Source organism: Carassius auratus, chromosome 1 (assembly GCF_003368295.1).
Source record: "Carassius auratus strain Wakin chromosome 1, ASM336829v1, whole genome shotgun sequence".
NCBI classification, from domain to species: domain Eukaryota; kingdom Metazoa; phylum Chordata; class Actinopteri; order Cypriniformes; family Cyprinidae; genus Carassius; species Carassius auratus.
Window position 1 is genome coordinate 22,578,462 of NC_039243.1, and position 14,190 is coordinate 22,592,651.

At 37.1% G+C, this 14,190-nt stretch overlaps 1 protein-coding gene across 1 annotated transcript in view; it reads left to right on the top strand.

The window, feature by feature from the left end:
• Positions 1 to 55: 55 nt before the first annotated feature.
• LOC113102146 (Krueppel-like factor 7) overlaps positions 56 to 14,190 on the top strand; it is a 38,982-nt gene continuing 24,847 nt past the window's right edge. Inside the window, exon 1 of the mRNA XM_026265763.1 lies at positions 56 to 418. Coding sequence (XP_026121548.1) covers positions 230 to 418 — 189 coding nt within the window. The 5' untranslated portion in view covers positions 56 to 229. The remainder of the gene's footprint in view (positions 419 to 14,190) is intronic.

Consider the following 14,190-nt stretch of genomic DNA (forward strand, 5'->3'; position numbering starts at 1 on the left):
TTGATTGACAGATATGCACCGCCCCCTCGATTCGCGGGCATCCGCAGACGCTACGCTGGCTCCACACTGGCTGACACAGTAACCTGTGAGCTACTGTGCTCCTGCTTCTCCCCTTCCAGAAACATTGTGAGGAAAGAAAACAAACCTGCATGGATGGATCCTTTACTTTTAAACATATTTTAGTGACCGTGAATGAACTGAAACGTTTCGGATTTCGCGATTGATCTGAATGTTTCAATCGCTCGCGGTGAAGCGAACGCGGATTCCTCGCGCAGATAATCAAAGTCTCTCAAACGCACCGTTTAGCTGCACAAAAATGGATGTTCTGGCCAATTACAGTATTTTTCAAGAACTTCAACTTGTTCATGACACTGGCTACTTCTCTGCGATGCCGTCTCTGGAGGAAAACTGGCAGCAGGTGAATTGCTTTTATCTCTGTCTTTGCAATTTGTCCAACTTTTTTTTTTTTCGCGTGTCAGTGCGCTCGTGCGTGTTCACTCAACTTAGGAAGACGCGACAAACAATATTTATTGCGTTTTGCATAATTGCAACTCTGCATTCTATTGCATATGCATCTTAAAATACCGTAGCCTATGTTTGAAATATGTTAATGTTTTCATGCTATACAGTTTATTTCTTGCGACCAAGTGCAATGTAGCTAAACATGCTGGGGAATTAAGATCTGAATAATACAAAGATAGACTCTTTGAATTATAGATCTACATCTGTCCTATCAGGGTTTTTTCTTTCTTTCTTTTTTTCAGTCCCATCAGGCTTGCACAGAGTCTCGGCTCTACTGCATTATATATAAATACAGGCGCGTGATTAACTCATAATGTGTCTGGCAGTTGAACGTGCATGACTATACATAGTGCGCATCTTTACAACTGTAAAGGGTCTTACGTACACTCAACTCATTTTCATGGAGCCATCCGGCGTGTGGACAAAGCACACTGACACTTGCATGGACGTTGGTTTAAGCACTGCCGTGCATTCATAATGACTTGAGATTTATGAAATCCATTTAGGGAAAAGAATTGGTTTGCACCGTCCGTGCACATGTGAGTAATGACTGTGGTGTGTCGCGAGCGCATGGATGGAGGCATGCTTTGCGCAGAGTTGAGCTCTCCGCAGTGCTGAAGGCACAATGTATGGTCCATCCATTGATGCCGGTGCATTGCCTTCTCAACGTGCATTGATTTTTAGATTGCTCAGCCAGTTTTATAAACTATGGGTTGTGATTTCACTCCCATGCATTGCATTCTTCTCTATATGAAAAGTGAATGCATGTGCATGCAATGATGGGTGCTTTGGCACCCTGATTTATTGGTTGAATTATTATGCCTCTAGCCCTAAATTTTGAGATGGTCATGCAATATTGGTCATTTTGAAAATGGATATGCTTGTATGTAAGAGCCTATACATTTAATATGATAATCCATATGCACATACATGTTGTTAATTGACATATGTGTTATTTTAAAAACCCACTTTTCAAGACAGTTTAGTGAACTGCAAATAATCTAAAGGCAATTACAAATTGTAGAATGGTATCCATTTACTGAAACTAAAATATGCACTTCAAAATTCCTAAAATGTTTAACCTAAGATCTTGATGTTGAAGAAGAAAAATTCATAGATATCTCAACTACAGTGTGTTGTGGTAAAATGACTATAGGTGTGTGTATAAAAGCTGGAGAAGCAGTGTTTGGATTTGCTATTGACTTTCAATGGTTTGTATGAATAAGAAATGCTCAAAGACTGACATTTGACCTCAACAGAGCTCCTATGCCCTTGGTGCTCTATATTGCTAAGTGATCCTAAAAACCAGACTACTTCTTTCAGAGCAGCAAATATTGCTCACAAACCGTGTAATCCCTAGTAAGTGGAAAGAAATAGGCCAGAACAGTTAGAGACCTTCTTCCAAGCTTTAATAGGCCTACAAGACTTCTTATTTTCTAGACGCTGCAGCTTTTCACCTGAGGTTAAGCTTCTGATTGTGTTTTTAGAATTGACTCCATGTGGATGGAGATGACATGTGAGACTCTGTGTGAAATCATCCTTTAGCTAAGCGAAATGTCAGTCAACATATTGACACGTTGCTCTCGAAGCAACCTCAGAGACCATTTCAGGTCATACATATGATATTAGAAGAAAAATCCCATTCATTTTGTTTTATGTACGATTTGTCAAGCCAGGAGCTATTGAAAAGTGTTGAGGAGGGATTGTGTAGTCGCAAGATTCAATATAGAACAAAAGTTCTTTGCCCGAAGCCACTCCATCAACCATCACATGCCCTATAGCCATGACAGAGGATATCCAAAAAAATCTCACCTTGAAGAGAATGTCAGTGTGACTTACCTACTCCTGTGGAGAAGGGTATCTGCAATATTTGAACAGAGAATGGCGGCTCTTCCCATTGAAACTGAATGACCATTCTGGAACTCATGGGATACAGTGCCACATCAGACTATTCTGGAGAGCTTTTGTCTCGTAACATCTATTTTGGGACATAGGGGAACTTGAAATGTCTTCTGTTCTCATCGCTTTCATTTCAACTGTCTGATATTTTGGGACTTGGTTTTAAAATGGTCTTGGTTTTGCTTGCAGCTGCAATATCATGTTGTGGTGTGGGAAAAGTATGACTGCATAAGATGTTTCCCCATTTAACCACAATAATAAGTATTAGGGGTGGATGAAATGACCAGAATCTTGTACAATATAAACTGGTGTAACCTGCAGAAATATTCAGAACAGAAACTGCCCATTAATGCATTTTTTTATTTTTTAAATATTTTTTGTGTGTGTGTGTGTGTGTGTGTGTGTGTGTGTATTTAATTAATTAAATATTTAAGTATTTTGCAAATAGTACATATTATTTTATTTGAAAAGTTATGCCAATCAAAAGATACAATTATAAATAACAAATGATAATTCTGAGATCAGTGCAAATACTTAAAAAATACACAAAAAAAGTGAGTTTTAATTTCTCCATTATGGCTTGCTCTGTATTTTCCTAATTGCATACTGTCAAGTAGTCTTGCACGCTATTAGACATGTAAACTTTATAGTAAAATTTCTACTGCTGCATTGCACGTTACCCAGCTTTGAGATTAAGAAAAAAAAATGTTAATGGGTGTAGATATTAAAAATAGTACTTTTTCCACAGCATGAAGTTTCAGTCATTTAATGGTGCTAGTTAATGATGCTTCCCAGCTGTTTTTACACGATGTGTCATATGGCAAGCAATGAACTTCTAATAAGCATTAGAAGTCTGACTGACAAGCAAAAAAGGAAAATTACACTTACAGCTCTCTGAAATAACTTTACAACGTTTAATTTATGTGGTAATACTATAATCACAGCGAGGATGTTTTACCCTTTATAATAAAAGGTTCTTACATTTCCATGTCAGGATTGTAATCAGTAAGAAAATGTTTTTGTACTTTTGGATCTTTTCGCACACTGATTCAACACAGACGTTTTTTTCAGGCCAGGGCAAACTAAAACTGTAATGACTCTCCAAAGAGCCTAATGCACTGTGCTATGGCAGCACATTGTGTGTTTCACAGTGTCAACTACTTACACAAACGCTTCTCTAAAGTCATTACGTTGCTTTCTTGACTAAACACCCCAAGGAAAAGTTGGGAGAAAAGTCTAATAATAAACCATACCAGTTTAACCCATACCTCCCAATTACACTTAAAAAAATATTTTTCAAAGTTGAAAATAATGGTTATTGTAGCATGTTTTACAAGAAAACATTTACGTTTTTCTACTTTAGTAATTGTGTTAATTGCTGTTTGTAAATGTTTGTGAACTTTACTATTTCTGAGTGAAAATTATTTTTTGGTTTTCCAGTTTGGCCAATCCCTTAATGCAAAGCCGAAAGAAAAACAGCGAAAAAATTACATGTAAAAAAAAAATAAATAATAATAATAAAAAATCACACACAGTAGTGACGCTACTAAATTATTTGAACAAATCAGTTGAGTAAATGATTTAGTGACTCAAACATGAAGTCATTTGTTTTATTCAGAGCTGTAAATAAAGATTTTTTTATGTTTTACAAGAAATTACCATTTATTTTTTCCTACTTCAGAATTTGTTTAATTCAGTCTGTTATTTGCTGTTTCATACTAACAGTTTCTTAGTGAACAATGTTTCTGCACTATTTTTTTACAGTAGCCAAACCTGAATGCCAAGCCTCAAAGAAAAACATCCAAAACATAACACGTTCTGTGTTTCCCCTTTGAAATCTATCCTGTGTCACAGCCCCATGTCCCAAACTTCAGAATAGCTCCTGTAGCTGCATGCTTATGAGGATTGACAGGAGGCACTGAGCAAAAGTGCCAAGCATGCATATTCCGTGCTGCAGTCTCTGCCACTCTGAAACCCTGGCTACCGAGAATCCCGAAAGAAAAAATGACAGAAAAGATGAAACCGTATTTCCATATACTTTCCAATTCTTGGTTGCATTGGAATTTAGTTTTGCATCCCACAAAACCATCTTCAACCCAAGGTCGGGCCAGTCCAGGCAGTGGCCACAAGCTCTCACATATCAGTCTCCTCGATTAGGCCCATGGATCCGAGCAGATTCCCATTATCATAGGCGATGACTGCTGAAATGTGTGTAATGTAATTCTCTCAGCACTACAGCTGCCCTCTTACAGTGTGCAAGTCAGCCCGCCGGAGAGAGCCAAATCCAGCCACATCACCGTGAAATCTTAAAGAGGTTTCCGGATCACATGGCTCTGTGGGCCATGTCTTCATGCTGGGTGACAGACCATATGGATCATTCAATAAAATACACAGAGTTCCTCCTCTTAAGAATAATTTATAGACTTGTTTAGTAGATGTGGCTCGCTTTGAGAAGAAAATGATACTGTCTGTCCTCTGACTGACTTGTTTTCCATACTAAAATGTTACACAAAAGGGACTTTCAGAGTGCATCCACAACCACCTAATGTTATTGAGACACCATTAGCTATCATAACCACTTATTCCAAACCAATATGCATCCATAAACACGTCCATTCGCACCCTTTAGATATTCCATTCACACTTTTCGCTTGATTGCACGGCTCTGAAATTGAGTCCTCTACATTATCAGATGTGCTGGCTCCTATTAACTACATCACAGTACTCATTTATCATCGAAACCAGTGACAGATTTTTTGGGATAACATGCCGTGTAATGGAGCTGAAATGATCTGGTTGCTTGAGATATCATCAATGCACTGATCCCATTGCTACTGACAAGCATCGGCAATTGAAAATGACAAAGCAACAGCACTCTCCATCGCATGAGTCAAAGCTGGGAGTTATTGCAATATAGTTGTCATGCAGAGCGCATGTCTACTGCTTTAAGACAGTCGGCTCGAGTGAGAAATGGGCCTTACAAGAGGTGAAGCGTCTTTAAATATGCAGAGATATCATTAGTGCCTCGGCCGAGATGTCTCGCTGTACCTCCTGACAGGTTCACTTCTGCGGGTGGAATTCAGGTGTAAAAAACAGAGCCTGTTTCATCAGTAGTCTTGGCTCCTGCAAGCAGACATATGGTGCTTTCTCAAGATTACTTAAGAATGTGGTTGCATTCGGCTCTTGCATGACATGCTTGTCAGCTTCTGATAATTCAGTAATTGTGCAGCAATCTCGTTTTAAATAATATTCGGTAGGCTGTTTTGCAAGCTTGTGACATCAATTTTGTTTTTAACCCTAGAATGCATGACCCCAAAAAACCTACAAAAATGCATAAAGGGTGTCAGCATGACCTGTATTGGATTCAGTGGTTTTCAGCACGGTAAATACATCCTGTTTTTATCTTTATCTTCAGGGTTATGAAACAATCAAAAAAATGTATTATACACTAATGTTTTGAATGTTCAGATCCTGTGTAATTGTACAACTATTTATTAGTTAATTATTTTTATTTATAGATTTTGTATTATTATTATTTATAATTATTGAAATTTTTATTACAAACATGTAATAAACTTTTTTTTTTTTTTTTTTTTTTTTGATAAATTTCTGTTGAAGTATTACCAACATATGTGAAATATGTATTCAAAAGTTTGGGGTTGTTAACTTTTATTTTATTTTTTTTATTTTTTTTGCAAATTGATCTAACTTTTGCCTGTTGTAGTATATTTTACATTTAAATTAGTTACTGTGAAGGTAATGCTGAATTTTCACCTGCCACATGATCCTTCAGAAATCATTCTTATATATTAATTGGATGAAGCATCAAGATATATTTCTTATCAATACTATTTTTTTTACAATTTTACAAAATCATAAAATATTATTTTTTATATTTTGTGGAAACCATTATACATTTTATTTTTACAGATTCTTTGATCAATCAAAAGTTCAAAAGAACAGTATTTACTTGAAATATAATTTTTTGTAAAAATGTAGTCTTTAATGTCTTTAATGTTTTGATCAATTTAATGCATCCTTGCTGAATAAAATTATACATTTATTGAGAAAAAATGAATAAATAAAACGATCCAAAAGGGTAGTATGCACATGTATGTATTGTTGTCCGGTAACCCAACGGCCACGGCTCCACTACCACCATTGACATTTGTGTCAGAGCATCTAATGTTTTTCCCCATTCTTTGTATCACAAACTCACATGCACTTACTTTGTTGTCGCATATGAAACTTATCTAAACAATGACAACAGTCTTCCCACTGCCAAACTTAAGTGCAACTGTCAGGGTCACCCTGTAACAATACTCAAGCTGACCCCTAGCAATCCAATTAGACTCCTGCACTACAGCAGTGAGTAGGCAACCCACTGTAGGCACTGAGATCATTAATCTGACTGGGGCCAGATGATTGCCCATGATGGCTGCCACATTGAAGGGTGATGAAAAGGTTAGCGTTTGATGAAAGAGGAGACGGGAGATGGTGCACTCATTTGTAGAAGGCCTCTGGAGTAAGTGTCAGCACCCAGAGCTGCGGAATGGGGGAAAAGGAGTGAAGTGGAGCATCTTTATGTATGAGTCCCGAATCTAGCGCAGACGGGAGACACAGCACTTGAACTCAAGGCTTTGATTAACAGGCCGAGTAGAACTGAGCACTTTTCTCGCTCTTGCGCACAGCTTGACAGCGATTTTCACTTCATTTAAGATAGAATGTAAAACTTTTACAAGGCGGCGCAAGGGCAGGGAATGATTGGACCGGCAATAAAGTGCATAAGAAATGTAAATGTCTCACCTTCATGTGGAAAGTTTCAGGACGATTGGTCAAGTCAACGTGGAATCAAAATTGACACTAGTTACTTTAATATACACTACTGTTCAAAAGTTTGGGGTCAGAATAGTTTCAGAAAAAAAAAAAAAAAAATTATCAAATATGACCACTAAGACTTTACATTTTTTACAATTTTCTCTCTCTCTCTCTCTCTCTCTCTCTCTCTCTCTCTCTCTCTCTCTCTATATATATATATATATATATATATATATATATATATATAAATGTTCTTTTGGATTTTCTATTCATCAAAGAATCCATAAAAAATGCATTGCTGTTTCCACAAAGGTATTAAGCAGCTCAACTGTTTTCATCATTGATAATAAGAAGAAATGTTTCTTGAGCTGTAATTCAGCATATTAGAATGATCTCTAAATGATAATGTGACACTGAAGATTGGAGTAATGCTGAAAAATCAGCTTTGTCATCACAAGAATAAATTACATTCACAAATATATTAAAATAGAAAACACTAAATAGTAATAATATTTCACAATATTCCCATTTCTACTTCCCATCTACTTCCTATTCCCATTTTTTAATTAAAAAATGCAGCCTTAATGAACATAAGATACTTCATTTTGAAACATTACCGTGCACAATTTATCGGTGCAAGATATGCCAGTGTTTTCAATCTTAAAAATAACTAGAAACTTGGTATTTCAATTGGAAATTTGAAACATTACAGAATTAAAATGGTTGTATTATCAACAATAACATTTTTAATCAAACTGTTTGCCATTGACAGCGGGATTATTAAAGAAAAACTTTGCGAAGGAACCACATTTTGTTACAGCTAGTTTGTTTTGGTGTCGTTCTTCTCATCGGTCTCTGTATGCATGGAATCTCACAGCCAGTGTCTCCTGTGATAGCTCCAGAGAAAGTCTTCCAACAGACCTTGAGAAATACAATGAAGGACAAGGTTCTCTCTGTGAATATCCCATCTCTTTTCTTCTCTTTTTTTTTCATCTGAAGCCATCAATCACCGCCGGCAACAATTCAACCTCAAAATGGGTCATGAAACGACAAAAGGCATTGTTTATCAAGGTTTATGCAAGCTTCAGTCAGTCACTCCACCTATTGCTGCACAGAGGCAAGTTGAACACTATTCTACAAAGGAGAGAAATTCAGCTTTTTTTGTTCAACATGGATTGAGTTTGGATCAGTTATGCATGAAAAACATGCACTGTGCAATTGTTACAATAACGAGACATCTGCACATTCTAAAGGTTCTAAATGTTTTGGGAAAGCATGTCTGAAAGCTTATATGCAAGCAGCATGCATGCATGTGAGTGTCAGATGAGGGATTTCTCCACGAAATATCGCTGAGCTCAGCACTTCTACAGCGTGTGTGTGTGTGTGTGTGTGCATATGCGACTTACTCAGCCATGGCATATATGCAAAGCCAGCTTTATTTCCATATGACCTGACCTGGCTCCAGTATTGGCCTGCATTGTAACACCTGGATACAACAAAACCCAGTCTCACCACCACCCCATTCCTTAAGCTGAAGCAGAAAAAGGCATTCTTCCTTTAGTTGCTGCTTACTGGAGGAAGTGAAAGGAAGGCTGGCAAAGCACTGTCCGAGTTTGGATGTACATCAGTCAAGCTGAACTGGTTCCTGTCACGATTGCACAACATTGGCAGCGTGTTGTATCTTAATTACAAGCCCACAAAAAGAAACTCAAATAAGATTGAATGAGAGATTGGTTATTAATATTTAAAGCTAAGCAAATCATTGATGTTTTTTAGCCTGTTTTGTTTTCTGCTAGCTAGAAATTTTAAGTTTGATCACTTAGAAAAGGGATTTTCAACCTATGTATATACAGTTTTGATGTTATTTATAATTGCAAAAAAAAAAAAATATTTCAATAGAATGAAATAATCCTGATTATCTCGTGTTAACAAAATATAATGCAAAATGGCAAATAATATAAAATCTGTTAAAAGTAATTTTTCATTTTAGTAATGCATGTCAATTTTTTGTATTTTATTTTCACTCTTCTTAAAAGAAGAAACATAGAGCTTCGGTTCTCACAATTCTTCTTTAGAAGAGCATGCAGAAACTCACGAGTTCTTGTGGCATAAGGAGGTTTGTCTTTGTTTTAGCATGGGAGAGCTATTTGGGTCGGAAGTTATTTTGGGATGCATTGCTAGAAATACCTGTGGGATTGAGTAATAGTTGAAATGAGACCATCTTTAAGTTAGTTTGTGTGTACTCATTTACATATGTGTCATGTTCATTTGAAATCAACCAACACCGTTGTCGTTATCCTTTCATTTATTTCTGTGTATGAACATACAGATGTCCTTAAAAGCATTTAAGAGTCAAAATCTACAGTATTTCTCTAGCTCTCACGCACCATGTATTCATGCTCTGGGCTTAATGGTATGTAATCATCTACTTCTAATGAATCCAATTATGAATCAATTGAACCACAGCAGATGTGAACAAACTCAAGCAGGTTTGAAAAGATTGTCCTCCCATCTCAAATCCCAAGGTTTCGCTTTCCCTCTTGGCTCAGAAACTCATATTCATCCCTTGGAGGTTGAAACATTACACACGTGGCTCGAGAACAATAGGCTAGCATTGCCATCCGAAAGTGTGACTAACCGTGCTCCATTAGCTGGCATGTTAATCACATACAGCAACAGAGAAGGGTCAGCATGAGAAAACTGGTCCAAGAGTGGGAGTTTTGAGATCTCCATCTTGCATCTTCGGTCTACTCTAAAGACAATGGAAAACTTAGCTGTAAATTATTTGCGATGACTCAAAATGGCCACAGTAAGTAGGCTATAGCAGCTCTGCCATAATGGACTGAACTCAATGAACTCACCATGGAAAGGAAAGGTGGGGGCTGTCGCGCTTCCCTGAGATGGAGGGAATATGAAAAGCTCTGCACTTCCTTGAGGTGCATCCGCTTGCAGTCGGCACAGTGGATCTGTTCATTTATTATAACGTTGTGTGTGTCTACGGTAAGAGGGGATGAGTTTAACTACAGCAACACTTTCATCCTGTAGGCAGTATGTGACATTATACTGAGGAGAAAAGAGTTTGTTTGCAGTTGTAGTAAGGTGTGTATGAAGACACTATCATAGAAGTATGGGAAACAGAACACGTTTTACTGTCAAGATGTCAGAAGATTTTTAAATGGATAGACTTTTGATAATCAACCGATGTGAAAAATTAGCCAAAGCATGTGGCCAATTTCACTAGAATTTATAAATCTGGATCACACTATACAATGGATCCAGGGTTCCTTAAAAACAATTTTCAAACTCTAGGGCCATTAAACGTTTTAATAGCATTGTGTAAGTCTTAAATGTTGTTTGCAGATATCTTTTATGATAATGTAAAGGCTTTTCGTTACATTTTCAATGTTTTTTAATGTTAATGTAATATTAATGTCATTAATTGCTGTGGTGCCAAACTGAATTTTCAGCATCATTACTCCAGTCTTCAGTGTCACATGATCCTTCAGAACTCATTGTAATATGCTGAATAAAATTATTAGTTCCTTTAAACAAATCTTAATAACATATAACTTTTCAACCGTATTGTACCTTTGCAGCATTGATGGACATATTTAAAGAAAAACTGAGTCATCCAGCCCTACCATATATTTTAAAGATTTTAGCTTTTAACTGCTAAATACTTTTTTCTTCCTTTTTTATGTCAAAGTTTGTCTTATTTCTAAAATGGAATTAAAGTCTTAAAATGTGTTTTATGTATTGTTTAATTCCTAAGCATGGAGATACCCTAGAGTATTAGGAATATGTTTAGGTCCCACAAGGCCAGCTATATATAGTCTAATATACGAAAATGGGTGTCACATATGACATCTACCCAAAAAAATACTGTTGATTTGAATGAAAAACAGGCATGTGAATGTGTGTAATCACCTATTATTTAAGATGAGACTTCTCTGTTCATCTCTTCCAATTTCATAATCCTCACAGACAGAGCAGCCTTCAGTTGTAGAAATAACGATCGTTTCTTGCTACTAGAGTTACTGAGATATTTAAGACTAACATGCAAGCAAGCCACCAAAGAATTTTGTGCAATCCCCACCATAAACCCCAAATATCCCTCGCCTTTTGGTCAGAAACTGGCCAAAACTAAAAGCTGCATCGGATACGTCAGAGCAGCGCTGAGAATCTCCTCACACCAGGCCAGTTGCACTGTGTCGAATGTGCGCTGCATAACAACACAATGGCTCGCTGTAGAGGGATGTTCACTGCCAGCTTACCCAACCAGAGTCCTTTGATCCTGCTCTTTGTAATGCAAATCAAAAGGAGGAGAGTGTAGGACACCAGGGAGAATCTTCATGATGGTACCATGGTTCATGCTGATAGAGGGGGTGCAGCTGTCAACTCGTCACTCGAAACTTGGCCTACACAGTTAATCTAGATGCATTTGACAATAGCCGTGTTTCCACTATCGAGCTAGGACCGGGCGTGCTAGTGCGTGCCAGGGCCAGTCGCGTTTCCACAGTCACTTCCGGGGCTTGATCGTGCCTCGCCGGGGCTTCCTCGGGGCCAACTGCCAGGTTTTTTCGGCCCGACGAAATCCTTGGGCCAAAGCGGGCCAGTTGGGGCTAGAGGAGGGGTTACGAACAAAGGCGGAGTTTCTCCGTGTCTAGAGAGTGTCAGCACAGATCATTTCAGAAAGATAACAGCTTTAACACCAGCATTAAAGACGTTTTAAAATAAGTTGAGCTCAAAACTCACTCTTAGTTAGCAGCAAGTGTTTGAAATAACTTGATCCGATGTGGATTATAATCATTAAACAAGGCAGAAATATTTATAAGCGATGTAAAAGACGATGCACGCTAAACATTAACGTTACTATAGTAAACATGCTAAATATGACCGCTTGGATAAATCAGACGTGAGCTTCTTATTCTCTATTATAATTGTGTATTTATTAAGTAACATTTTATCTGTTGTCTCGTTTCGTGAGTTTAGCTCCACGTTGCATATCATCAAAATATAATATTATTATTTTTGTTTGGGAGCTTTTATAAAAATAGAGAGTCTGCGCTGAGGATCATTTCAGAAAGATAACCGCTTTAACATCAGCATTGAACACTTTTTTTTTTAAATAAGTCGAGCTCAAAACTCTCTTTCAGTCAGCAGCGAGTGTTTGAAATAACTTGATCTGATGTGGATTATAATCACTAAACAAGGCAGAAATATTTATAAGCGATGAAAAAGATATGCACGCTAAACTTGTTACCATAGTAAACATGGTAAAATATGACTGCTTGAAGAAATCATCAGCTTTTTATTCTCTATCACAATCGTGTATTTATTAAGTAACTTATATTATCTGTCACAAGCCTCGTCTCAAGAGTTTAGCTCACGTTGCCTATCATAAAAGAATATAGGCTAGCATAATAATGTTTTTTTTTTTGTTGTTGTTCGGGAGCTTACAAAAATAGAGATATTATCATTCATTCTAAATGTGACGGTTACTGTGGCTAATAAACATAAACAGACTCGACTGAATAAACAGGCTATTTCATGAGCGTTAAAAATAAATAAATAAAATAGAAATAAGTGTATTTATGTGTGAATAATTTTGAGTCCTAATAAATTAAAACAATATGATCAATGTATCACTTATTCTATAGTTAAAACATCGATGCTTTTGAATTTGAATATATAACAAAGCATGCAAACAAACGGCCGCTTTTATCATCTTCGTTTTGTGATCGCGCATGTTGCAGTGACTTATTTCTTAGTTTTCTGATAACTTCTCTTTGATGGTAAAATTTTGAGGTTGCATGTAGGGGTGCTCCGATCACGATCGGCCGATCGTTAATGCGCATCTCGTCAGTAAAGCCGGTTCTCTTATCAGCAGTTAATTCCATCAGGTGCGTGATTTCACATAGAGCAGCTGTTACTACACAGAGCCGTTGTTAACTGAGAAGATGCGCCAAAAAACTTTGAAAATGAAGTGGATTTGCGCATATTCTCTATTAACAACGGCTCTTTGTAGTAACAGCTGTTCTATGTGAAATCACGCACCTGATGGAATTAACCGCTGATTAGAGAACCGGCTTTACTGACGAGATGCGCATTAACGATCGGCCGATCGTGATCGGAGCACCCCTAGTTGCGTGGCGTTGTTCTGAGAGGCGTGTAAAGGGCGTGTTTTAGTGACGTGCAGCGGTGCTTCAATCTCCACTGTGGAAACCCTGCGCTATTCTGGCCTCGGATCTACTGGCTCGGGGCTATGAGCCCTGCCCGGCCCGCTTTAAGCCCTGGCTCGCACTGGCCCGACAGTGGAAATGCGGCTAATGTACTGACTCGTGCAGGTAAGATATGGACACAGTATCTCTAGTGTCCTAATTAATTTGTACAAAACTTTATTTAATGTTATGGGAATTTTGCTTTTATAGGACAGCGGAAGAAAGTGGTTGACCAGTATGGGTTTTAAATGGCTGATGCTAATGTTTAATGAGCAGGATGGCCAGAAGCTATACAATGCTAATAAAACACAACTTGACAAATGACACAAAATCGCTCAAATCAAAAACTTTATTTATTTTTTTTATTATTTTTTTTTACAGAATATTTACTGCACACTGGAGGAAAAAATGGTGTAGGATTTACTTTGCAACTATTTTCAGACATTAATTGCTAGTAAATTTCACTAATAATTATAAAGTGCAAATAACGCATTAATTAAAAAGAAAATGTTGAAAAGTCTGAAATCGTATTTTCTATATTTGAATAATTTTTGTTGTGTGTGTATATATATATATAAACTTTTTACCGTGTTGAGAGTATGCAAAAGATATTTAAACTTATTTGAGTGGTATTTTGATATATAATAATATATCATTTATTTAAATTAAATTATTTATTGAAATTAGAACATGAATAAGTATTAGCCCAATCATTAATAGAACTTTCAAA